The sequence below is a fragment of the Coloeus monedula genome (assembly GCF_965178545.1).
Source record: "Coloeus monedula genome assembly, chromosome: 1".
NCBI lineage: Eukaryota > Metazoa > Chordata > Aves > Passeriformes > Corvidae > Coloeus > Coloeus monedula.
The window spans coordinates 44,305,479-44,331,862 of NC_138781.1; the positions used below are offsets into that span (position 1 = coordinate 44,305,479).

A 26,384-nucleotide genomic window follows, 5' to 3' on the forward strand; every position below is an offset into this window, starting at 1 on the left:
AGAATATGGGCTGACATGAATAATATTTAATTCTACTCTGAAAGAGAAAAAACACTGTGAAAGGTAAGTACTCCTTTGAAGTGAAAGCCATTTGCATTTTTCAAACTGGATCAAATTAATCTTTACATTAGTTGCGTCTGAAATATTACAGTAGGGTTTCAATTAATTTTCCACTTACATTAGTTTTTATAAAAAGTCTTTTTTTAGTATGTATTTAAATTGATGCATGCATTTATGAACTGAATGAGAACAGAACTCAAACTGATTCTTCCAGATGACTCAGGTATTAAGAAATACAACAGGCAGGTACATTTGATTAATGATTCTTTATCTGATGGCAAACTATTTTGCATCACTAGTGTTTCCCAGCTAATACAAACATTCTTGTATTGTAAGGGATCCAGTAAGATTAAACAATGAAAGTATTGCTAAAGGTTGCACAACGGGAAATCTGGCCATAATCATCTTCATTCTGATTCTTCACTGGAAGTATTTTGATTATTGAACAGAGTTGAATCTTACAACAGCTTTAACTGTAGATGAGGATATATTTAGATACCCTGGCTTCCCAAGGAAACCAGTTAATTTTGCACAAGTCCCTTGAATGAAAATTTGCTTAAGGCTGAAATAACCCTAGAGGTAAAACTTCAGGTTAAATAGTATTTTCAAAGATTTTTCAAAATTACCGTTTTCTTCAGAAACAACTTTAAAGGCTGGTAAAAATAGGCAGGAAAGATTGATGAACAAAAATACACAAATCCTCTAAGACATGCTATTGCAACACAGAAAAAAACCCTTAGAGTTTATACAACTGGTTCAGCTTAATTTGTTATAATCCTGGCACTTAGGCTACGAGGCATCCATGTTTTTGGTAATAGCTACAACTTCAGCAAGTGACTAATGTGTGTACCCATATACAGTGAAAGAAGCTCACTTCGTACCATACAGTCTACAAATGCAGAAGGATTTCAAGCTGAAACATTTGTTTCCATGTCATTCCTGAAGACAGGTGTCGGTCCCAAAACAGTATGTAATCCTTGCAAAAATGGATTTGTCTTATTAATTTTCTGTCTACTTGAAAATATCAGTGGAGACTGCCTTTTATTGGAGCAGGTTTGTATCACCTTTGTCCATGTTCCAGGAAAGCGTTTGGTGATAATGCACTTTTTAAGCTGAATGTGTCTCCACTTGATGAGTGTCGAGAAGCTGCTTTTCCACCTATCAACAAAGTCTCTGCTTCTTTTATTTCCATAGCTCTCTTGTAAAGTTCAGCTGCCTTCTCAAAGTCTCCCCTTTCATAGCTTTGGAAAAGAGTAAAACAAAGTTGAAGCAAGCAAATAAAACAATTCTCTAAATTCATTTACATTGAAATGTACACCATACTATCAACATAGTGTAATTAAAACTCTACTTTCCCAGAAAGTACCTAAGGCCAGATGTTTCATGCAGTAATTTGCTTTTATAGGGTTGAAGCATATGATCTTACCTTAGCACAGCCAAGTTTTTCAGCGTTTCCCCCACACGAGGATGCATGTGGCCAAAGCTGTCTTCATAAATCTTTAGTGCGCGTTCATAGAGAGGCAAAGCTTCAATCTGCTTTTTCTTTGGGTAGTAGAAGGTTTCTTTGTTACAGATGTGTATTTCTTTGTTACAGATGTGTATTACAATGGCTTTTCTTTTTTTTTTGCCAACATAGTATCAATGCATCCTAGATGCAGTGTCATGCCTACCAGTCACAGCAATTATCTTTTCTGTGCATACATTTTCCTTGCCAAATATGCTTTCCACGTTTAAAATGGAACCCAAGAATTTTCAAGTACTATGAGGAATCTCCCTTTTAAATACGATCAAGTTTCTTTCATTTCATTTAGATACAAATCATAAAAAAGCCTAAGACAGGAGAAATGAACATTAGGCATGAAAAACTTACCATTTGACAGTAAAGGACAGCCAGGTTTACCAGAGCAGTTGCTACACTCGGGTGTTTTGGGCCAAATGACTTCTGTCGAATTTCAACTGCTAGCTCATACAGAGGAACAGCCTTGTCAAGCTTTCCCTAGAAATAACAGGGAAAAAAATTATTCAGTTCTCTTGTATCAAGGTGGTAACAGTAAAACCTATTTTAAACAAAAGCCCTGGAGAAAATCTAACTGTTTCTAGAATAAGGGCTTAACTTTGGTTAATTAATAGCTATATTCTGCACAATTGTTTATCATAAATATTAGAACCTAATTTTCCAAAATACTGGGCATATTCAACTCCCAGTTAATGTGTTTCTCAGATAGGTCTATTTCTTCCTTTTCTAATTTATTTTTTCCCCACAAGTGTCTCATTGAGAAGGCTGTAAAAAGAATTTTCAGTTGTACTTTTATTGAAATAATTTTCTCCACTGACTTTTAATTTGTGCTCCTTCAAACTAGCGAAGAGGTTTTTTATGCAAATATTGAGTGTTTTTGCAGCTTCTAACAGCATGAAAATTAGAAGCTGAAGTGAGGAGAAAATAACATGATCCAAAACCATTTAATGCACACAATAGCAAGTAAGAGTTTAGTGAAAACACGAGCAAATTTGATCCAAGGGATTATCTTCAAGGTTTTTTTTTTCTTTGAAGAACAGTAAAATGTGAAAATATAAAATAAATAAAATTCTTATAACCCACTGAACTTGATCTTGGTTCAGCTGTTGGAAACAGTATATCACTACTACACTAATAATACCAAATGATTAGAACAACCATCTACAAACACAAATATTCATAAAACATTTTGAAATTACAAAATGCAGAAGTTGATACTACTGTTAATGTTATGCCTCACAGTGCATTTTGCAAAGGAATAATGCTCATCTTTCACTGAGTCAACATAAGCTGAAGGTGGCTCAGCCAGACAGTTTATTTGTGAAGTACTATCTCCCTCATAAGCCCTCAAGTTACCCTTAAACTGACTGTAAAGTTCAAGGTCATTGTGTAAAAAGAACCATTCCTACACCCTAAAACATGATTTTTCCATTAAGAGAAAAAGACATTACAGTTAATTTAAGTGATATGAAAAAGTAACAGGCTTGTGCTCACCATCTTTTTGTACAGCACTGCCAGGTGTTTCACAGTATAAGCCAAGGAGGGATGATCTGGAGCCAAGGCTCTCCTCCTGATGTCCAAAGCTTTCTCATAGAGCTCCTCAGCCTTGTCATAGTGCTTCTTCTCATTGTACAGGGCTGCCAGGTTGTTCAGAGACTGCGCGCAGTCTGGGTGCTCGGATCCCAGGACGCGCTCTCGCATTTCCAATGAGCGCTTCAGGAAAAGCTCCGCTGTCCTACACAACATAGTTGTTCATCAATATTTTAAAGCTGGTAACATCTGTACAGGCTGAAGTGCCAAGCTCAGCCTTGGAAACTCGTAGTAGAATCTGTTTAGAACTGACAAAGTAGAAAAGACTCTGTGTAATGCCACCACTGAAGCAAAGGGCACATTTTATCTCACTACAGTAGGGTACTACTATTTCATTACAGTTTTACAGCAGCTCCTCTATCAAAACAATGGATGATCCACCCTAAGATTGACAGCATCCATTATAACTATGCAGCTCCTCATCCTGACATACACACAAATTCTGTATGATGCTATTCTCAACAGGTCATCTTAGTAAATTGGAAAAATCCATTCTACATTATAGAGGAAAAAAAGACCATTTATACACAGAACTGTAGGTTCAATTCTGGAGCTCTTAGACAAGTGTCAAAAGGTGTTCACTCTATGCCAGTGCTGAAGGACGATGTGTGACAAACCATTAAGTGACGTATCCTTCTGCCACTGATTTCATTTTAGCTACATGAAGTCTTGGGCTTGCTGGTTCAGAGCAGAGACACAATATCCAGTTTTAAAAGTTCCTTAAACCTCCACTAGAACAAAGTTTATACCTTTTCTTACCTTTGAAATAGTAGAGATACAGCTACTCTTGAAGTAAGTTGTGTTGAATAGGAACTATGTATGAATAATGTATGATATTAAACAATCTGGTATGAGATTAGATAAGATATTGCTCCTCTATAATCAGTCACTTCATGAGGGTAAACTGATGAAAACCCCACATGTCCAACTGTCAAAAATCAAATTCCTTCATTAAAGAGGTCATGCATTTGACAGAAGTTCTGTATGCAGATCCCAGATAATGATATACTTCTGTAATGATCCAAGAGCTACTGGTGCCATAAACAGGTACAGAAAGAACTAGAAGTAAAAATACTTCCAGAACTTACTCTGTGCTTTTTCGCTGGGTACTTTTGTTCTTCTCTGAAGAGAAGAACATGGGATTTAGGTGACTTTACAACTCCCTCACAACACACAGTTTAGATTCCTCTGTCAGCTGAAGAGGTTGATGTGAAGAGTGGCTAAACATACAATCAGAACTGTCTTGCACCTTTTATTCCCCTTCTCCAACACTCCTGCTTATCTCTGTCTGCTTTTAGAGCACCTTTGTGCTGTTCTCGCCCTTTTTGGCTTTAACAGGACATCAGGGTAAAAGCTTAAGGATTACAAGCACAATGAGTATTTAGGTCAGGACTTCTTTTAATACTGTCATAGAAAAACAACAATCCTGCTGTTCAAAGATAAGCACAGCAAAGGAGTCACAAAATAGAGAAGCTGAGTAGAGAAGGCACAAATTTGAGAGAGTACTGGTATTTGCAATAAAGGCTAATTAACTCTGTTAACATCAATTCTGAATGCACGAAGTGCACTGACTTGTTTAATACTCACATGCCAACAGTAGCAAATAGAAAATAGGAGTGAATTTCACAGTGAACAAAAACCAGTAGAATGAATCAGGGATGGTCACACAACAAGTATTGATCATGTGTCTGCATTTAATGCTAGTTCTCAATGCTCTGCCTCCAGACACCTGAGAACACTCAGTGGATGTGTCACAATCAGTACAACTTACTCAAGATTATTCTGCAGGTAGTAGAGGACTCCAAGCTCATTGAGGGTTCGAGCATTATCTGGTGTATCTTTGCCTAATGTGAGCTCTTCCAGTTGCAGGGCTCTCTGACGCAGGAGAGCAAAACCACACTGCAGCAAAGAGAAGGTAACGTAAGCCAGTCACCAGTACTTACAAAGTTTAACACTAAGGCTAGAAAACCAATAGACTTAGTTTGGTGCCAAAGGAGCTCAATAATCCTACTTAAGTTCTATTTTTGAGCTAGATGGCACATGGTTACTTACAATCTAACAGTGAATTTCACAAAAAATGTGAAATTTTGGTGAAAATTTCCAGGCAATTCAAGTTACTGTGTTGTCACATCACTCTCCATCACACATGCTAATTTGCTTAAACTGCACAGTTCAAATAACCAATTCAGATCAATTCTTAGGCTTATAAGATCAAAACTTAAAATCAATATAATCTCCAATCCTAAACACCACATACAAACGCATATAAAATACTACTCAAGACTTCACATCAATCTTTTTAAAATGGGCAGACAAGTTAATGCTTACAAGCAAAATAAATCACAGTAAAAAGTGCAGCTGTTTTTACACACTCTGCCTATTTTTGATCCTTGCAGTCTTGATAAAAATATTTTTGCAGAAGAACTCATTACAGAAACAGACCAAATTGTCATGAACCAAATTCATTCTTATTTAATCACTGTAGAAATAACAACATGTTTATGGTTTTTTACTATTTCCATCAGAGCTACAACTAGAGCTCTGGAGTTATTTGCTGAAATCTTACAGTACAGGCATTACATGATAAACTCTTAGCTCAAAAACGACAAGAGAAACCCTGTAGCTTAAAAATAACACAGAAGAAGAAAACAGGGAAAAACTCTTTATGTTACCTAATATTTTTACTGGGATTTTCCATTGCAGTAAGCACTGTGTTCACTCGTAGGATAAATGCCTCAGTTATTCTGGAGAACGCCTTTTTTCATTGTCACTTTGACACACAGTCGTATCAGCTGTAATTCTGCACCTCTGAAATGTATATATCCACTTCTTTCTTTTCCACTTCTCTCAACTCCATTCCAGTTGCACTGATACATCTCTACTTCCAGCAGAGTTGAAAAGGCAGCTACCAAAGCTGCTGCTAAGCTACTTTACTACCTATGCCCACAATTATCAAAAGCCCTGGAGCATTGTCAGCTCCGCAGACACAATTTATCGTCTGTATAGCAGAGATGCAACATGCCCTGCACCTTTTTTTAAATATCAAGCACTTCCTTACCAGACTGCCTTTCTGCCTTGCTGCTTTCTGGCGTATTTTGAAGGACTTCTTCCTCAGCTGCTCAGCTTGTTCGTATCTTGAAAGTAGTTATTTGTAGTGTTAGAAGAATGTCAAATGTAGCATCAATAAATATGCTGGAAAGATTCTAAGTTACTTGAGTGGACAGATTTGAAAATTTAAGAATCTTGAAAAGAATCCCCCTTTTTTTCAAATATAAAAATACCCAAAATGCTTAGGGCCAGACAATGTTCCTCATTTATCTCTAAAAGTTTTTGTGGAACTAAGCACAAAATTTGGCCCCTCTTAGGTGGCCTGCTACAAGAATAGAGAGAGGATGTTCATGGTTGCATTGAACATAGGAAACACAGAGAAAAGAACCAAAGAAAAACTCTGGCTTCAGGAAGAAAACCTTTGCTGTTATTCTTTTTTTTTTTACTACCTCCACATAAAACAAAAACAGCAGTGTAATTAAGCTTACTTGTTCTGCTTTTGGTACAAGGTCGCAAGTGCGTCAAGCTCACGTGCCACCCGAGGGTGTTCAGCTCCATAGGCGTTTTCAGAGATTTCCAAGGCCTGTTTATACAGCTGTTCAGCATTTCCAAACTTCTTCCACTGAACATACACTCCTGCCAGCTGGTGGAGTGACTGTGCCACCCTTGGGTGGTCTGGATCCAGCGCAGTCTCTCGAATCTCCAGAGAGCGCTGCAGAGGAGCTACAGCCTGTAACAGCCGAGTCCAGAGCATGAGCAGGCAGCATCCTCTATGCTACAATGACTTAACTACTGCCATAGAAAGCACACACTGAGCTCTGCTTAATTTGCCTTTTTGCTGTTACAACAATCTCTAAATGTACTTACCTGACTGAGAAGACCTAGGTCCTTAAGAAACCGTCCCAGGGTCTCATAAAGATCAGCCAGGCAGATCATACTTTCCTCTCCCTCACTGCTTTTTTCATATTCTTTCAGAGAGTCAAAATACTCAGCTGCCATAGAGCTCTTATCTTTCCCAACCAGCTGCCAGTAACTCAGCAATTCTGCAAAATGTCCCCTGTTTTAACAAGGAAATAAGAATCTTATCTCTGATACCCCTCTATTCAGACGGATGCTAGCTTAGGCAAAAAGGCCTATATGCACAAATGATGTTGTTATGCTACAGCATCTACAGACACAATCCATGGAGACTAACGCTATTCAACAGCAGTATTTATTCCTTTACCAAACCCCAGGGTGTAACAGAACAGAAAAAATACATTATTCATATGGAAACAGCATTTAGCCCTTCAGCCTCTACTATTTAAATACTTCTAATATGAATTTGTTGCTTTCTGATTTATATTGATAAAAATTACTTTGAAATGTTTATAATGGCCAAAGCAGTTGCTACCTTTGTACCTTTTGTAAAGGTTTTGGGACACAAAGAGATTCAGAAGACACTGGTGGAGCTTTTGCTTATCACCCTGCTGTTGGAAGAGCCAGGGAAGTTCATCTGCACTTCTCCACGTCACTCGGTCTTGACTATTGAAAGAAAAACAAATGAAACTTAAAACTCTGACAGGGCTAACAACTTGTCAATTTGATGTGAAAACTAGGCAAGCATACAATTTCCATACCTGAATGTCTGAACAGACAGATTACTGTAAGACCTATGTACTCCATTTTCTTACATCTTCATTTTAATTTCACCTCAGAAGGCACTGGAACCCTCAGGCACTGCACAAGAAGCTGCTTCTCCATCCCATAAGGGCTAATCTGTGCCTGCCAGCAGGACTGCAGCCCTGCAGCAGCCCACTGTCCCTTTGTGCCTCCTTTGTCTGGCACACTGTAGCCCTCTTGGCTTCCTGCTACCTAACAGTGGATGCTTGGAGGAGCAATAAACCGCAGCCCGCAGCTGAGACACACTAACGCAGGATGTAAATGCAAATCAGTTTTCAAGCTGGATATGAACTTGTAGATGTTCAGCTGTCCTACTGGACCTCCTCTTATCTATGTGCTAATTGCTTCCTGAACATAAGTGGTCTTCTGCTTCAAGTCCTGAGCAAACTCAAATTTCCCAGCATTTGCTGGGACTTAAAAATCCATGGGGGCTTGGAGACCACAATATAACTGATATGGTATAAATTCATGCCCTACATTTTCCCATGATCACTTTATCATATGCCCATTCCCCTTCACAGACCTTACTCTTTTCCAAGATTAGAAAGCAACATATCAATAAATAAACTTCTAAACTGAAAATCTTGCATAGTTATTTTTCCACAATAATTTCCTAAACTCAAAGAAGGTATATGAAGAAAACAAAACTATCTATGAGGCATAAAGTCTGCAATTTAGCATTTCTGGAAGAATTCTGACCTACCTTAACTGCATGGTGAAATATTCCACTAGTTTTTGTCTATAGGCAGAAGTAACATTTTCATCTGCTTCCATATACTCTAGTTTCACCATCTCCCAAGCCTGAAAGAGAGTAGAATTAAAAGAAAGGGAATCCATTTAATTTGTTTAAGTGCTGATGATACACAGGGTGCTGTGCAAGATGAAACAAATCTCATGTTGTAGAACTGAAAATCTTTCAATGACAAAGGCACTAAAACCAAATCATATTATATTAGACCACAGCTCTGGTTATTCAGGGAATATTCCCTTCTCCTTCAATTCTTCTTGGTTTTTTGTGGAGCCAGTGTTTTCGAGGATACATGAAGTTAACAGCTTATAGATTAGACAGTTAACAGCTAATAGATTAGAAATTTATGAAGGTTTACAAGGCCAGATTTTCAGCAATACTGGTATCACAGCTCTGGTAGCTTTCAAGGTGTTTCTAAATCAGACCAGATGTTAAGGAGAATGGATGAGCAAACACAAACATTTCAAGGCCAACCTAACTAACAAAAGAACTTATCTAAAAAACGGGGGTTGGCGTTGGGGGGGGGTGGAGCTTCACTTGCACATGTTTAGAATTACAAACTATACCTGGAGATGCTGGAACTTCAGCAAACCACAGCTGTATGTCAGCAGACACATTTTGTGGAGGCTGTGAAGGAGCGAGGCCAGCACTGCAGAAGTCAGCTCAGGATAAAGCTCAATTAGCTCTGACTCACTCACCCCATTGTGGCTGACACCGATGACACACAGTATCTACACAGAGCAGAGAACAGATTTCACACAGTTAGCAATATTTGCTGGAGAGCTTAGTTACACTGAAATGTCAAGAAAAATCCTATTTATCACTGTGATAACTTTATAGCCAAAGGGAAAAAACCTGACTACACAAGCCCTTTCTCTCTTCTCAAAGAAGAGACCTCAGTGTTAATGGTTTAATATTCTAATAGATAAAGCACCAAATGGGACACTCTGGAAGAAACAAATGGCTCCTTAGGCTTTCCTCTAAAACACTGGGAGAGAATAACTCCATTACCATAAGGAACTTTTATCTAAGTACAATATGCTGAAGGGCTCTGTGCTGCAAGCACCAAAGAAGTAGCAATTCTCAGTATTGTGTCCTAATTAAAAAAAATGCTTCTCACAAGAGGGAAATTCTGCAAAGGTAGGAAGAGGAGCCAGAAATGTAATAAGCAATGCCTGCATTCACAAGACACCACGTTTTGATTGCATTTACTATGCTCAATGTAGTTTATCACTACATCATGATAGTGATCAGCAAGGAAGTGCTAATTCTGTATCATATCATAGTGTAAAAGCCCTGCCTTATTCTGTGAGACAACAGCTCAGTTTATATTTAACACAAAGCAGTCATACATTCTATAGTTATGCAACAGATATAATTATTAAATTGCCCCTTCTATACTAATAATAATACACAGTAATCTCTGAATCATACTTATGAACTCATATAAATTTGTATTTACTTTTAAGTTAAGAAAAACTCTTTACAGGAAAGAGTATTCATTATCTGTAGAAATAGTGATGCATTCTCTGCTTACCTCTCTCAAAAGACCTTTCTCTTTATCACTCTGCAATGATTCCTGAATTGATCTAAGAACAAGCCTGTACAGTGACACTGTGTCTTGACACTGGCAACACCGCTGAAGAATCTCATCAATATTTCCTGTATTTCCAACACTGAACAGAAGGACAGAAAGGGTAAGGTTTAGCATATTTAATTTGGCTGAGTAAGATTGATTTGAAACTACTGAAGAGCTCTATCTCAAATATTCTCTGGATTCCTACTGGGTTCAAAAGGTGCATAGCACCTTTTGAATAGGTGAGATTTTTGAATAGGTGAGATTTAAACAAAGAGGTGAGTTCTTCCAAGCCAATTTCTGTCATATTGTCTGATTTTTCTAAATAGCTGCAACAGTTTTATTAAAAAAAGTACACAGCGATGTTCTTTTCTCCAGCAGGAATACAAATACGAACATCAGGATGGATAAAGATAAAACCACATGCTGCTGTTTCATTTAATGCATTTACAAAGCATGTTTCCAGGAGGAATTAAGGCTTCTAGAATATAAAATGTGAACAAAAATAATGAAATCAGTCACCCGGAATAAATTACCATTTAGTGTATCATCTTCTGGGAGTATCTTAACTAAAAATGCACCTTTCTCTACAAGATGAAGTCCAGGTTTATAATAAGCAAATGCACTTATTACGTATTCTCTTGCACAAGAAGGAAGATTAATTTTCTCCACAGTGGGAATTATAAGGCTAAGGACCATATGCAGGATGTTGTTGAACTGAACAGTTGTTGATCATCCTTGTAGCCTTAAAAAGGGATGGGGCAAACTCTCTGGTACATCAGTGAATACAACACATCTGAATTTAACTGTTTAACAACACAATACCAACATTCTCCAAATACCTTTAAAAAGCACTGAAGTAACTGATACACCCAGAAAGAAGAATAACATAAAACAGAAATAGAAGAGCTGAAAACAAATAGGTACAGCTATTTGGATTCATTTAGTATCAAACTGGTCGCTGTATACTCGCTGATTTCTGTTCCCGTTGCATTCACAGTCAGTGAAGAGGGAGAACTTCTCCATTGTTTTCTCTTAACAAGATTCATTCTGTGCTAAATGAAAGTATTTCAAAAGGCTAACCTACTTACAGTCCTCTAATCTTTAAGTGATGAGCATAGTCACTTCCAGAACACCTCAACTTACCAAGCAATGGTTTTGCCCAAAAGAGTGACATACAAAGCATTGCAAGTTGTGGCAGAACGACAATGTCTCTCAAGCTTCTTCTCCTACAACATTTCAAATAAAATCTGTGAACTGAGATGAAATTAACCATACAATTTGATAAGAAAACAATAGTTCTAGATATTCTTCTATCTATAACATCTGAAGACTATAACATGGTTGTGCACAAAATGCTGCACATGTTTCTAGCTATAGGAGCATATGAGTGAAAATTCCCATTTGAATTTAAGATGAACAGTTAGGATCTAGCATTATATCTCAACATGAGGATTACCTTACAGAATCAGTCTCAAAGGCAAAGGTAAAATACTGTTTTTCTGACTCTGCCAATCATTGTTACAGTACTATGCAATAATAATTAATGAAAACATAATTAAATCTCCTGGTATTCTAAAATAAAATAACACATTTACAGCAGTATGTGCAACTGCTCAGTTTTTGTGTTAAAAATTTATGTTGTTCCATCTGTGTTTCAGTGCTATGAGCCATGGGGTAAAAATACTCTAGTATTTTTTTATTATGAATTATATGAATTATGAATTATGAAGTAAAAAAACTTCATGCTATCTTGAGCAATTGTATTTAGTTAGCTACATATAATTCTTTCTTTTGGCAGCTTGGCTTATTTCTTCTTTCCATGATTTCATTAAAAGTTATACTAGAGTAAGATATTTTAGAAGAACTGCAACAGACATACCTGTTCTTTAGTCAATTTAACATTTGCAGAGTTACATTCTGCACTAATGAGAGATTTAACATCTTTGGAATTCAGTGGATCAAGATGAAGAGTGGGCCATAACCTTTGGTAAGAGAGAGCAAAGTCATATTCGAACCTTATTAAATAGCACACAAAAGGAAAAAAAAAGGTATCAGAGTTCCAGGGCTTTTTAAAGATTTATATCAAAGCAGTAATTGAAACAGTTCCCTGCTACTATGAAATTCTAGTCATCTGAAGTCAAATTTCCACTTTTAGCCTTATCCTGAATCTACATCATGGTACTGAAGTTCTTGATGTGCATCTAACGGCATTTAATATCATCTTTCATACAGTCATGTGGATAGATCCACCACAGTAAAACAAAAATCTGGTTTTCCAACAGCTAAAATCTGTCATTGCAGCTACGATAGAGAAGCTTTCATTTTTCTCACAGATTGCAAAATCTAATCCTATTAAATCTCCACGTCTTGACAAATCTGTCTGCTCTTCAATGAGTAACTGCGATTTAAAATAATAATTCTAACCCAGGATACTCTGACACATCAAAGAAATATAACATACCTCCAAGCCTGTGGACACGTTTCTACATTCACTGATACAATCACTCTCACGTTCACTGGCAGTGGATCTATCAACCACTTCATATGCTTCTCAGCTTGCTTAAAAACAAATTTTCATTTCTTAATATAGAGGTTGTTCAAAACAGTGCCAGAAGTTGCTATGTTTCATTAAGTGTTCAACTCAATGAAACTCAGTTCTCCCGTGTCCTTTAAAATCTTTCAAGATCTGGTCCTCAAGACGGTCCTAAATGACCCATTTATATGTATCAGCACAACTGTACACTAAATAAAGCAGATAGAACACTATTTTTGAAATGTTCACCTCATAAAAACAAGGCTATTCACATGCCTGTTAAGTCAGCTCACAGCCTTGAATCTTTGGATAGCTAATGTGCCTGGACTGCTCAAAAATTAAGGTGTTAAGATAAAATATAGAAGAAAAAAAAAAAATCCCCGAAAAATTTATCTACAAAAATAACTCACCTGCACTTTTTACAAAACTATTTTCTATATATTCTCTTCAGAGCAAAGCAAACACTAATATTTATGATACATAGTTATGGCTGAACCTATTACAATAGTCAAGATTGCCTTTAGACTGACAAATGGCAAAGATTTTGAAGGCATACCTGTATTTGGTCAATAGAGTCAATAATTATAATAATGCTGCCTTGATGGCGTGCAGAAAGTTTTTCCAGCCAACGGGGAAACTCTTCCAGGAGTTTAGCTGGATCGAAAGTCAGAGGTGATACTAACCAAGAGTGTTGCATAAGCTGCAGAATTATAAACATGTACAAGAAATTCTACCTTAAAATCAGCTAGGATAGTTTAAAGAAGTCCTATAGATACAAGAGAAGAAAAAAAACCAGCTCCCCTCCCATACCTCACCCTCTCCCCCCAAAAAAACCCCATGTGATTTGGGGGCAATTTTTCTAGCCAAGTTCACACAGAGTTCTTTCCTTCTAGTATATGCAGAAAGCTGGCATATGCAGAACAAAGAATATTGAACTCAATGTGTAAATTCTAGAGAGATAACCTCAGTTTACACAATGGACAAGAAATTTGGAGACTTAAAGGACTTAAAGTTGCACAGGTTAAACAGGCAAACATCTAAGATAGATGAGAAAATTGCAAGGATAGCACATCTGATTACATTTTTCTACAGGTTTTAGTACTGAAAGGCCCTTAGTGCCACTCTGTGATGGAAAAAGCAAGTTCAGACCCTGGCACAAAAATTATCCCTGCTTATTCCCCACATGTTTAGCACACGATTAAAAATAAATTAACATAGGAGAGAGCCTAGTCTAGGAATAAGATGGTGCCAAGTGGCCAATACAGCCTCAGGTTTCTAAGCACATAGACAGAAGAGGTACCACCTGCCTCTCTCATTGACCAGATGGCAGGGAATTTTGGAAGGAGTTTATATGGTTTTGTAAGTCATCAATATAGGTCACTGGAAACGTAACTGCTAATGCTGATCTACTATGGACATCCCAGAGGTGCTATTTAATTGATCTACATTAAGTGTATAGGATCAGATTCCCCTCATTCTATAACACCTTACATTTCATAGACTCACAGAATAGTTTGGATTGGAAGGAGCTTTAAAGGCCACCTAGTCCAACTCCCTGCAATGAACAGGGACATCTTCAACCAGACCAGGTTGCCCAGATTGCCTCCCCAATCTGAACTTGAATGTTTTTCTATTACATTTGTATTACTTTCCACTGATGCTGAAAAATTAGTAGAAAATGTTATCTTTGGACATACACACACTGGCAGTTCCCAAAGAAAGATGCGATGCAGGGGATGTAATACAGCATTACCTTTAGAGTAAGGCGCTTAATTATCAATGCAGATTCTGAACTAGTAGACATGGGCCTCCCAACAAAGTGGTAAAGAATTAGAGTGTTTGGTGAATGCTTCTGTTGTAACTGAATCCTAATGAAAGAAGAGAAGAAAAGAAAAAAAAAAAGACTCAACAGACTCTACTTTTGCAAATAGATCTCAAACAAAAAGCATCAGTTTTGCCAAAGGAGACAGAATATCTTAGCTACACGTGTTCCATGTTTATTTTACAAAACAGGACAGACATTTCCTGAGCTATAATTGAACTTTCAAGGTGAGATTCCATTTTTGCTCTCCCCAGTACTGAAAGCAATTAATAAGTGCCCTTCCTGGCACTGAATAGTCACAGGCCCCTAAGCTTTTAAGAGGCAATGACACCATCAATTTATTTTTATGACAGAAAATTTTGTCATAGCATACAAGTGACCATAAAATACATTTCTATGATAAATTATCAGGATTTTTTCTTTATTTCAGTTAAAAAGACTCCAAAGGACCCTTCTTGTGTATCAGAGAAGGGCAACATCATTGGGCTATCAAAACAACATTGTAATGCTGTGCAAAGACAGATATGTAAGGTGTTGCAACTGGAGTCAGGGAGATGTTAAATGCAGTCCAGATGAAATAAGCTACTCCAATATCACAAATCTTTCCAGGATGCTTCAATAACTTCAGTGCTTTCTAAATGCCCCCACTTTACGTATTAGACTGACACAATGTTTGAAATGTAATGGAAATTTTTTCTTAAATTTCATTCATTAAAAAAACAAACAAACAAACAAACAAACAAACAAAAAACAAAAAAAAACCAAAAAAAACCAACAACCAAACTACCATTTTGACAGAAGGAGAGATTTCCCAGAGCCTGGTCCTCCTGATACAAGCAACGGTGGAATTGGTGCTGGTGCTGCTACTAGGTCATTTAGACGTTCAAAATACTATAAAAAAGAAGCAATCATTATAAATATTCCACTGTTTCAGGATCAAATATAGTGCCTGGTATTGTAAACCGTTTAGATTCAAAATGTAGGTACTGATTTATTAAGGTGAAGGAGTAACTACTGAAATGCAATACAATACAAGTGTATATAGATGTTGCAATGAAACACCTAAACCACACCTAAACCCCAGAATTTATTATGTCTTCTTTAAAAAGTGTAAAAGTAATTAACACTTTCTTCAAAACTCTATTTAAAATGGAACCTTCAGTGCTAATAAACTGAAATAGTGTTACTATAGTAAAGCAACTGGGTTCTATATCTGTTCAGGCCTCCTCGCTCCTCCTTTTCCCAAACTACTCTGCACTGGATATGGTTGTCAGAAAAAATGCCTTCAAAGTTGGCATCTGCCATGAATATTTTGAGACACTAAGCATACAAAAGAAGGCTTTCTTTCACCACATGAATGTCCAAAAATGTTCTAGCAGATGACAAAATAAATCAAAACAAACCACCCTTCATCTGCTTGGGAGAAATGTTTTGTCTCCAAAATAAGAGGTGCATTAAGACATATATTGGTATTTTTTCCTTAATGTGCTATTATTCTGTTGCTCTAGAATGTAGTAAAGATGGCACAATCCTCCAAACCATTACCAAGATATGAGTGGTGAAGTAAAAAAATATATTGTGCTAGTAAAATAGGGGTACTAAGAATTTAAATACAGTAACAGAAACTGCATGCTTACATTACATTGCCCCAATAAATCATGGCACCACATTCCGTGATGACTTTGATGTTTATCTTCCTACATTCATTTTATCTTCCCAACATATAACTGTTCCTGATACTCGCAAATTGAAATGTTTTAAAAAATTTATTTCCAGTAATGAGTAAATATTGAGCTATTCAACAGCTTTCCACTTTCAAGTTTCCTTTGTTCTTCTTTTATAGCTGCATGATGAGATGAAATCTTTTCATTAACCATCTCCTAAAGACCTAACTCCAGGTGTCAAGAAAAAGATTGGATTTCCTTGGGGAAAAATAAAAGAGAAATAAAAGAATAAAAGAAGAAAAGATAGATATTCAGAGTGTTTTCTATTGATGACCAATGTCTAAGAGGATGCTCTGCTTCTGGCACACTTACAGTGCTTTTCTCCAGTGCAGGCACAAGAACTACTTCTTTATCAATGTCATTCAACAACACATCACCTGGCATCTCTCCCAGAAAAGAAATATGCCATCTATATCAGACATATGGCTTCTTCCAGTGTAAGGAGTGATAGCCTCCAGGATGCTCTCAGACACAGCTTCTTCTGTAGAAGTGCATCTTGCCAAACAAGGGATGGAAGTGAGTGATGACTTTCTCTTCATCCATATACCTTTATAATGTACTTACTTTCTCAAATCCCAGCTCACATGTTGAATTAGAGGCCTGCTGAAAAGCTTCCATCTGTTCTTGTTCATCGTGTGCATCCCACAATACATCACCAAAAACAACTTCTTCAGGAGCAGTGGAGTCTTCCTTATTACCCAAATCCTTGCCTTCTAGGTCTGTCATTTCACATCCCAATATATCCTTAGTAAAAAGAAATTACATGGAGAAAACTGCAACTATAGTGCAAGTACATTTGCTGTTAGTCTCAATATGAGTGTGGCTCTACTAACACCAATATGTTCATTTCCTCTTAGGGTAGCAGAGAACACAAATAAATAAGCAATTAGATGAAACCAAGTTAACTCTGAATGCACAGGTCTCAAGACACTGATTTTAGATATCTCATAGAGGAAGCAACTCACCACAAGAAAAAGGAGAGAACATATCCATGATACAGATAAAGAGAAATTAAAAGCTAATTTAGGCCCATAAATAGAACCCTTTTCCCTGGTCCTGTGCTTTTGTCCATAAAAGCAGAGCTCAGTTTGGGGTTTTATTTTCCACCTGGACGTTTCTTTGCTTGCCAGATATTAATGATAAAACAAAGAGATATTTTGAATCACATCTAAGTACCACATAGTAATCACACTGACATAATTTAAGATCATAAATCAGTGTAGACATAAAAAGCTAAAATGCCTCATGTACTTTACCTGTTTAATTATTTTTTCCACACAATTATAGATTTCATACGCTCCTTCCTCCACACCACCAACATGGTCAATCATCTGAAAAAGTAAATGACAATGCATGATGCAACTCTAAATCCAACTGAGAACAGTATTTAGGACTTCCAACAAAAACATTTTGGAACACATTTAAATTCCACTCTGTTGCCTTCCTTATGTAAGATTCACTTTGCCTAAGAACTTTAAAAGGTGCACATGTAGTTTCAGCCGTTCTCAAGAGTTGTCTCTGCAGATGAAAATAAATGGTAATTGATCAATTTTCAGGCAGCAGGAATCTCTCTGGAGGTACATTTCATTCCCTTCAGTGCTACAGAGGGACCTCAGATAAACAACTTTGCCATTTAAATGCCTAAACACAGGTAAGAAATTCTAACCTTACAGCACAGCCATTTTTTTTTCAGTGAAAATGCAGTGGCTTTTTTTTCTCCCCTGCTAATGAAAATTTCATAACATTCATAAATTTCAGCTCCATCCATCTGCTCACAGAATGAGCATCCAGAGCAATAAGTGCAATGCAATTTCTCCTAAAATCTGAGACTATTAGCATGCAGTGTTGTTTATAGCAATTTTTAAATGCCATACCTTTGCTTTGTTCACATAAGAAATTTGCTCAATTAACTGTTGCACTGCGACTGAACTGACTCTGCCATCCTCCCTTCTGTGGTAAATTAACCGGGGTTTTTCCTCTGGATTTCTCAAGAAGGCTTCTTCACAGTCCTCCAACAAACAACTAGATTGGAAATCAGCATTCTTGTGCTATATTACACTGCTGTAGTAAACAGTTCAATCAACACAAGCTCCGAAGATGGGTTTCACTGCAAAATCTAATTCAAAAGTCATATCTATTTATAACAAAAAGCAATCAAATACTTCAACAGAGAATTTGAGAAAAAATCTGAAGCAAGGAAAAGCTAAGAGAGGGAGATTTATGCTACTTGTACCAAAACCAGTAAAACCATTTATTAATTTTTAAGATTATTGATTTGTAAATTAAAAGCTGTTTTTCCTGTCATACCAATATGCAGCATGAACGGTAATTGCCTTGCATGGAAAGAACATGGTTTCACATATCATTAATAAGCATCATGTATATGTTTTGCTATCAGTTATCTGAAGGTTCTGTTCTATTCTTTGATCTTTTTAGGAAAACTCCTTTAGTATTTATCAGATGTCTTGGAGGACAGTCTTTCAATTTCTAGTATTTAAAAAGAAGAATTTGACACCTCCAAATTCAAAAGTACTTTGCATTTATATATGTGAATGACATCCATGGATATCTATTGCTGTTCCACAGAAGGAACCATACTACTTGGGGATGCTGACAATAGCAGACAGGATTCCTCAAATATTACCATCTTTACACAAGCACTACAATTTTCATCAGAGTTTTTCTAAGAGAAATTCTCTAAATTAATACTGTTGGGGTTTTTTTCCTTGCATATTTTGTTCTTACACATTTGTTCCTCACATGCATAAAACTGGGTTTTTTGACAACAGCATATAATGCATACCAGTAACATTCCTAACACAATTTGAAAAAGTATCCCTCCTTTGGTGTTTTTTACTTTAGTGAATCATGCTTCTTCTTCTAGAAGATTAAGAAATTACTCACTGAACAAACAGAACACATTCCATCACTATTTGTCATGAAACATCATGACTTTAGTAAATTGAAACTGTCAAAAGCTAGCATAAGGTAACACAGAGGAGAGACATGAAATTAGTCTGAAAGACAGCCAAAACCAGGCACTAATATGCAATAGAATAAATCACAAACACTACAGGCAGGTGTAAGGCTAGATAAGGAAATAAAAACCACTGAGGACATTCACACCAGCCATCTTGAATTCCTAAGACACAGCCACACGCACAACAGAGAGCTGGTCTTGGAAAGCAAAACATTTATGAAGACATCGTTCAAGCTGTATTTTAAGAGAATTTGTAGCTACAAGAAAAAGAAAATGGTACAAAGCTGATATGTTCTTTTAAGTGTCTGCACTAACAAACCTAAAGTTTGAAGGAGTATCACTTTGAAGTTACTAGCTTAGGCAATGTACTGAGCAAAGCATCCATACATTTTAATAAGCTATGCACTCTGCATAAATTACCAGTTGCCATTTGTTTCACCAGCCTGGAAAATACTCACCTTGGCAAAGTTAAATGCAGGAGTAAAATGACTAATGAACTTTTTTCAATTTCCCATTTTCTTACATCCTGAAGAGGCCTTTCATTCTCTGTTGAAAAATTAACAACTTGAAAGAAGTATCCCATTGTTTCACAGACTCTTTGAAGTTTTGGAGAGTAGTTCTGAAAGCAAATGTGAATAACAGTGCTTTATTACTAAATATGCATAGCACTAAGGATCTATCAAACAGATCTCTGTTCCTTTTTTCTAAGCAGTTTCTTTCCCTGAAGCCCTTGACAATATTTTCACTGATTTCACTGAAATCAGACTACACCTACTAAAGCTTTCAAAAGTATTAGACAAATTTCTGAACCAGCATCACACTGGAAACAAGACAGCGTATAAGGGAGCATAAGTTTATGATGTACTCACTCTAACAAAGATGTTCACTTCTGGCTGAGTCTCATCAGTACTGATAATATAACATCTTACTGTGTTACTCCACAGAGAGTGGGAAAACAAAGGAGTAACCTGCAACAAACTGGCAACAGCAGCATCCCAATCATCTGCCAACGAAAAGAAAAACCAAAATGAAGTCTTAGAGATCTTCACGTCATTACACTGCATAACAGATAAGTCATCACCTCTTAACATCATGAATACTACATTTTATTTAAAATAATAGCAGTGTTTTTACTCAATTATTTAAATTTTACGAACTTCAAGAACCCATACCATTTGATAATGTCATACAATTTGATAATGTGGCAAAACAAAAGTGTTAAATATATTTATATTATCATCACAATGATATTTCCTTTAAAAAGGATTGATCAGATGTTTCCACAAAATCAAGCTGATAGTTGTAAAATAAGTAACAATATGCAAGAGTAATAAATTCACTCATAAGCAAACACCTTTTTTTCCTTCAGATCTACATGTATTTCAATTAGACCATGTGAATAAATGACAGCAAATGCCTTGTGGGAACTTCCTCTTCTGGAGAAAAAATCCATTGCTTTCTGTAGCATTGTATATTTATTCCCTACAGAAGCAGTGAGTTTTAAAACTTTCTTAGACCCTTCATTTTGTGGCTGATCATTCTTTCAAGATAGGAATAGGTTCTGTTGATGAGAGGCTTAGTGTAAGAAGCTGGAGCCATCCCAGGGAAGACCCTCACCCTCCCACTTTGTAGGCACAGACTTCTGAATTAGAGACTGAAGGATTGAAAAAAAAAGGGAGAAACTGCCAGCAAAGTCAACTATATGCAGGAGAGGTTTCAGAGCCAGGAAAGGCTGAAGGAAACCAGAGTATCAGAAGCCAATTTACAAGAAGCCACTTGGGAAACAAAATTCAAAAGCAGCAATTATTGACAAGAAAATATCAAGCACTGATTTGCATAACAACACGTACATCCTGGTCTTGCAATCAGATTTCCATAAGTGGCCCCCTAGGCAGAGTCAAAACCCACGCAAATTCAATGAAAAAACAGGGGTATAATTTATTCTAATACAAATGTGATGTTCATACTCAGGAAGTAGAGAATCTGAGTACAAATGGAAAAAAGAACACCAGCAGATATTGAAAGAAAGAGTCACTATCTTCCATTGTGAACATAAGGAACATACAAGAAAGCACTGGTAACTGCTGTTTGCTAAATCAGTGCTGCACATACCATAGCCATCACATATATTAAACACAACTTAGCTACCTGTCCTTTTATTTTTACAAAGAATTCCAAACAATCCTTTAGTTAAATTGCCCAAGAATGGACAGAAAAGGATCTAAGAAGGAACAGAGTTACTTAAGAATGGTTGGAAAAATTCCATAGACACCTACAATCCCAGCAAAACGAACTACCATTACTTACCTCGGTTTATATTTGCAAATGGTCCCTCGACATCTATGGAGCTATGAGCAAATTCAGGCCCTCTGAAAGACTGCTGAAGTTGCATCATACTACCCATGGATGGCTCACTTCCCAACACTCCTCCATTCCAGTATTCAGATTGTGCCCCAGTAGCTAAGAATTGGAAAACAAACAAAAAATCCCCTCTTCATTGTCACTACACAAGGTAAATTACCAGTCCTGAACACTCCAGCTGAAACCTACTGCCACATGCCACTGACTATCATTTTTTCTCCTTCAGCAGATTTACTCACACCTTTGTGTGCTGTAGTTCTAAACTGTTGCTTGTCCAAAGCTAATGAGAATCCATGACACCAAAGGCTGAAGGTATTTCCTAGTATTTGCTGTTACATAGACTGCTCACATCTGAACCCTTTCCATGTTATTAAATTCCTCATACAGCATATACAAGGTTTTGTACATACTTCATCTTTGTTAAAGATCTTATTCTCCTGTTCTGGAACCTACAGCAGCTGTCACTGGCATATGTCATCATCCAAAGTGTCTAAGACTCCCTCTAGTTTCAGGTCTGATTTTTGGATCCTTTGCAGCATTATCTCTCAGTTCTAGAATAAGAAAACTCAGAAAGAGACTAGAAAACTCAGAACAGTTGACAGAACAATTTTTAAAAAGTGTTCAAGTCACTGTGTCTAGACAGTACTCTGCCTTCATCTATTCATTTGTAACACCAGAAATATGAGGTTCCCACTATCTAAACCAAGTTTGCAAGGTTTGTTGCTTTTACCTTCAAACTACTTTAAGTTGCTTTTAATCTGGATTAATAAAACCTTTTTTCAAAACAACATAAACATCTGTCTCCTGCTTTATTATTTGGAGACTTCGGTCATGTTCCAACACAAAGTGTTGGGGATAAAATTCTCACCCGTAACATCTGTACAATTATCATCAGAATCAGACTCTTCAGGATCAAACACTTGGATTCCCTGGGCCTGGAGTCTCTGGAGTTTTGCTTCTAGCTCTCGTTTGGCCCGCAGTAAGTCCTGAATCTCATTTTCTTTAGTTTCTCTAAAAATCTATGAGCAGGAAAGAAAAGAAAATCTTTAAAATTCAGTATCTGTTCCTGAGCTCATGTCACGTACTTTCAATTGGAAAAATAAGTTTCTGGCATTCATTTAGCAGGCAGAGGCATGAAAATGTGAGCATGAAGCTATCATGAGTCAGAAATGAGCAGGAAACCATAGTTTAAAATTATCTATTTTTAAAATTTTACCATTATAAACCTCAGCATACCATTCTGAAAGAAGCCTGCATTAGTATGTTCATTAAAAATGAAAATAACTCCTTTTACTTTTTTAAATTTTTTGTCTGCTAAAATCACTACATGTAACAATTTTTTCAAAGTTTCCCTTTTATTCTTCCATATATTTTTTACAATGACATATAATCTTGTATTTACTTTTTATTGTTGCAGAAATTTTAATTTCCTATGACAGAAAGTGATCAAGCACCTCCAGCTGTCCTGTTTGTAAAGTATTACCATCCTGTGGGGAAGAAAACATGACCCAAGACTTAAATTCAAAGAGATGAAGTAGTCTTCAAGTCTCATTTTCTTAAATAAGGTCAAAAGCAATCCTCTTTTTATACAGCTGCCAAATATGAACTACACATAGCTACAAATAGCTACAAGTAAGGACATGAAGAATCTTGAAAACAGTGAAAAACTAGGACCTACTTCCCTGTTTTGGGTGGCAAAAGTATCATCTGCAGCAAAGGAAAAGCAGAAACATCTGCCTGGCCTTTCAAGTCATCCCTCCAGAGTGCAAACTGTCACTAACTGGCTATCATATTTTTGCAGTCAAAAGAGATGCACTAATACCCACTTTTTAAAAAAATGTAAGCTAAAGGTGTTACACCTTACAATGGAATACATAAAATTTATTCAGAAGTAATGGAACCCTGTGTTTATACGTTCCTTCAGCATGTTTGCAGCTCATGTTTTGTTGTCACTCTCAAATATGAATATACTCCTGCATTCAAATTCAAAGCAGGAATTTGGTTTATGATATATCACTCCATATTCTCCTTTTAATATTTAAAAAGTTATTTCCTATTTTTTTCCTCTTAGTCTTACAGAGAGGTTTTGGTAGGATTATTTTAATGGAAATAGGCAACTACAGCTATGACACTCTAAGGTTTCTTTAAGAAGGAGAGAACCTCATGATAGATGTTGGAGAAGGGTTTGTTTGGGGAATGTGAACAAGTGACATCCATCTTTTTTGGTCATTTCCCCAGGAAAAAAAGTCAAACCATACCTTGAATTGCCTTTTGACCTTGTCTCGATCATGTTCAAAGGTAGCAGCTCTCTCCATGGCTTGGTATTTAGCTTCTAATGCACTTTCTTTCTCTCTTAGTATTTTCTGGTATGTTTTCTGAAGTGCCTGAAAATATTGAATATTTCATTTTTTCTGACTTTTATCACTGATAAGAGGTTTTAGATTACTTTTCATGTCTGACTACAGTATTATCCCAGAACCCTACATCTCTCCTTCGGGTAGGGAAGCCAGAATCACAGAATATGCTGAGCTGGACGGGAACCACAAGGATCATCCAGTCCAACTCCTGGCCCTGCACGGGACACCCCAAGAGTCACAATTTCCTAGTATTTGTGCTCAAGAGCATTGACCAAACGCTTGATCTCTGTCACGCTTGGTGCTCTGACCGCTTCCCTGGGGATCCTGTTCCAGTGCCCGACCACCCTCTGGGTAAAGAAACATTTTCTAATATCCTGCCTAAGCCTCCCCTGGCACAGCTCCAGGCCATTCCCTCGGGCGCTGTCACTGGTCCTCACAGCCGCGCAGGGTGTGGTCCCCATCCCCAGAAGCGCACTTTGACGGCATCCCGACGGCTCAGCAGGAGAGCACGGGCACGCACCATTTCCGCAGCACCTTGCCTTTCCTCGCACCCGTCACCTCCCTGCCACAGCTTTCCCCGGGAAGCGGGACGAGTCCTTAGCAGCCCCAGCTTCCCTGCTCAGTGCCCTCACCGCGGGGGCAGCGGGCGCTACCTGCAGCTCGGCGCGCAGCCGCTTGTTCTCCCTGTCCAGCTTGGCCTCCTTCTTCACCATGGAGGCCACCTCGTTGTTCTTGCTGACGCGGAAGATCTCGTACTCCTTCCTCAGGCGCTCGTACTCGGCCACGCACTCCAGCTCCTGCACCGAGGCCGTCGACTTGAAGCTGGCCCCGATGAGGCCGCCGGGCCGGGAGCCGCCGACACGCCGCAGGGACCCGCGCAGCAGCCGCGCCTTGGGCTTCACCTCCACCGGGATCTCGCAGGCCTCGCCGCCGCCGCCGCCGTACGTGTCCTCGATCACCTCCCCGACCGCGCCCGCCGGGCTCACCAGGGACGACGCCGTGCCCATGGCCCCGCGCCCGCCCCGGGCGAGGCTCTAACCCCGAGCCCAGGGCTCTGTACCCACGGCGGGACCTGGCGGCGGGGACGTGCCCGGCGCGGAGCCTTCCCGGCGGCGGCTGCGGGCCATGGTCCGCTCCTTGCGGCGGCCGGACGAGGAAGGGAGAGCGGGAGGAAGCTGCCCTGCGGGGCCGCCTCTCTCCCTCCCTCTTTCTCCCGCTCCCGCCCCGTCCCACGGCGACTCCCTGCTTGGGAACGCTGCTGGAGCAGCCCGGGAGGGGGAGCGCCAGCCGCCGCTAGAGGCTGGGGAAAAGCGGAGAGAGAGCCGGAGGGGCAGGCGGCGAGAATCTGCTCCTGTCAGCAAAAAGTGACGGCTTTTTAGAGTTTTGCTGCTAAAAACTAATGCTAAAAACTAATGTGAGGTCACGGCAAACTTTCCCATTCCCGCTGCCACCACCTCAGCCTCGCCGGGGGTGCTTCGGCAAAAAGAAAAAAAAAGTGCCCATTTTCTCCTCGCCGTGTCTATTTCTCCTCAAGTGTCCATTTGTCCTCTCTCTGTCACCTGCCCCGGAGCCCTCAGGTTGCGCCGCACCCCGGGCTGGTCTACACGTTTATATCGCACTCTTCTCCTTGGCCAAACAGGGACACGCAGGTTGTGCCACAAGCTTTGGTGTTGGAGAGACCTTGGAGGGGGAATTACCCCTCACCGCTCTGAAGTTGTGACCTCTGAGACCAGCTGGCGCTCCCCAAGGAAGAAGAACTGTGAAGAGCTGGTAGTGGCACCACCAAGAAGTGAGTGCTGGGCAATGGTGCCACGTCGTGCCCGAGGTCAGTGCTTGCACCTTGTGCATCTCATCTGAAACTTGTGAATTTCCTGTTTGAAGATCTTCCCTGTCAAGAATAAGGAAGCCGTAGATTATCTGCCCATTAAATTATCCTAATGACTTTTCCTTCTCTGTCTCTCAAAAAACTCCTCTTTGGTTCCTTCACCTGCAGTAGGGAATTCAGCAGAACAGAACATGGCTGAGGAGAACACCCATTTGTTCCCAAATCTCAGAACCTGCCCTAACTTTGGCATGAAAAAAATGTCACTACTTCAAAACAGACTTTTCCTCATGTGTGTGCCAGGTTTGTTAGCCATGGCCAAGGGAGCCATTTCTTCTTAACTACGAGGAAAAAAAACTATCTTAGAAATGTCTTTCCAATGAGACATCTCTGAGCTTCAAAATCTGCTGGAAGGGGAAGTTACTTTTGTGTACAGTAACAGTAGTAGAAATAGAACAGAAGATGTTACTTTATTTCCCTGAGTAAAAATTTTGTGTTTGGAGAGTTTGAGCTTTTTTCCCCCCTAATTTTGCCCCATTGTTTGCATGAGGAAAAAAACAACTTCTTGTCTGAATATAATTT

General features: G+C 38.5%; 1 protein-coding gene across 2 annotated transcripts; it reads right to left on the reverse strand.

Moving 5' to 3' along the window:
* Nucleotides 1-129: 129 nt before the first annotated feature.
* On the reverse strand, nt 130-25,077 carry NPHP3 (nephrocystin 3). Of its 2 annotated transcripts, XM_082303369.1 has the most exons (27): nt 24,634-25,077; nt 23,882-24,007; nt 22,492-22,642; nt 21,570-21,722; nt 20,132-20,265; nt 19,721-19,881; nt 18,157-18,304; nt 17,539-17,613; nt 16,847-17,026; nt 15,346-15,449; nt 14,490-14,604; nt 13,293-13,436; nt 12,665-12,762; nt 12,083-12,185; nt 11,347-11,429; nt 10,162-10,300; nt 9,191-9,355; nt 8,580-8,677; nt 7,616-7,738; nt 7,082-7,271; nt 6,703-6,944; nt 6,225-6,300; nt 4,938-5,065; nt 3,071-3,311; nt 1,931-2,056; nt 1,487-1,602; nt 130-1,301 (listed from the first exon to the last, which is right to left on the reverse strand). In XM_082303369.1, the coding sequence occupies exons 1-27, from the start codon at nt 24,985-24,987 to the stop codon at nt 1,121-1,123; spliced, it is 3,954 nt and encodes a 1,317-aa protein (XP_082159495.1). In that variant the 5' UTR covers nt 24,988-25,077; the 3' UTR covers nt 130-1,120. The 2 variants fall into 2 exon arrangements, with proteins under 2 accessions (XP_082159495.1, XP_082159496.1); XM_082303370.1 differs by lacking the exons at nt 130-1,301; nt 1,487-1,602; nt 1,931-2,056 and having other exon boundaries at nt 3,187-3,414.
* Between the last annotated feature and the right edge of the window lie 1,307 nt (nt 25,078-26,384).

Coding starts and splice junctions, on each gene's coding strand:
- NPHP3 (XM_082303369.1), bottom strand. CDS start 24,987: ATGGGCACGGCGTCGTCCCTGGTGAGCCCGGCGGGCGCGGTCGGGGAG. Junction 9,356..10,161: donor AGAAAGGTCTTTTGAGAGAG/GTAAGCAGAGAA, acceptor TGCTCTGTGTAG/ATACTGTGTGTCATCGGTGT. Junction 2,057..3,070: donor CAGTGCTGTACAAAAAGATG/GTGAGCACAAGC, acceptor TGTTATTTCTAG/GGAAAGCTTGACAAGGCTGT.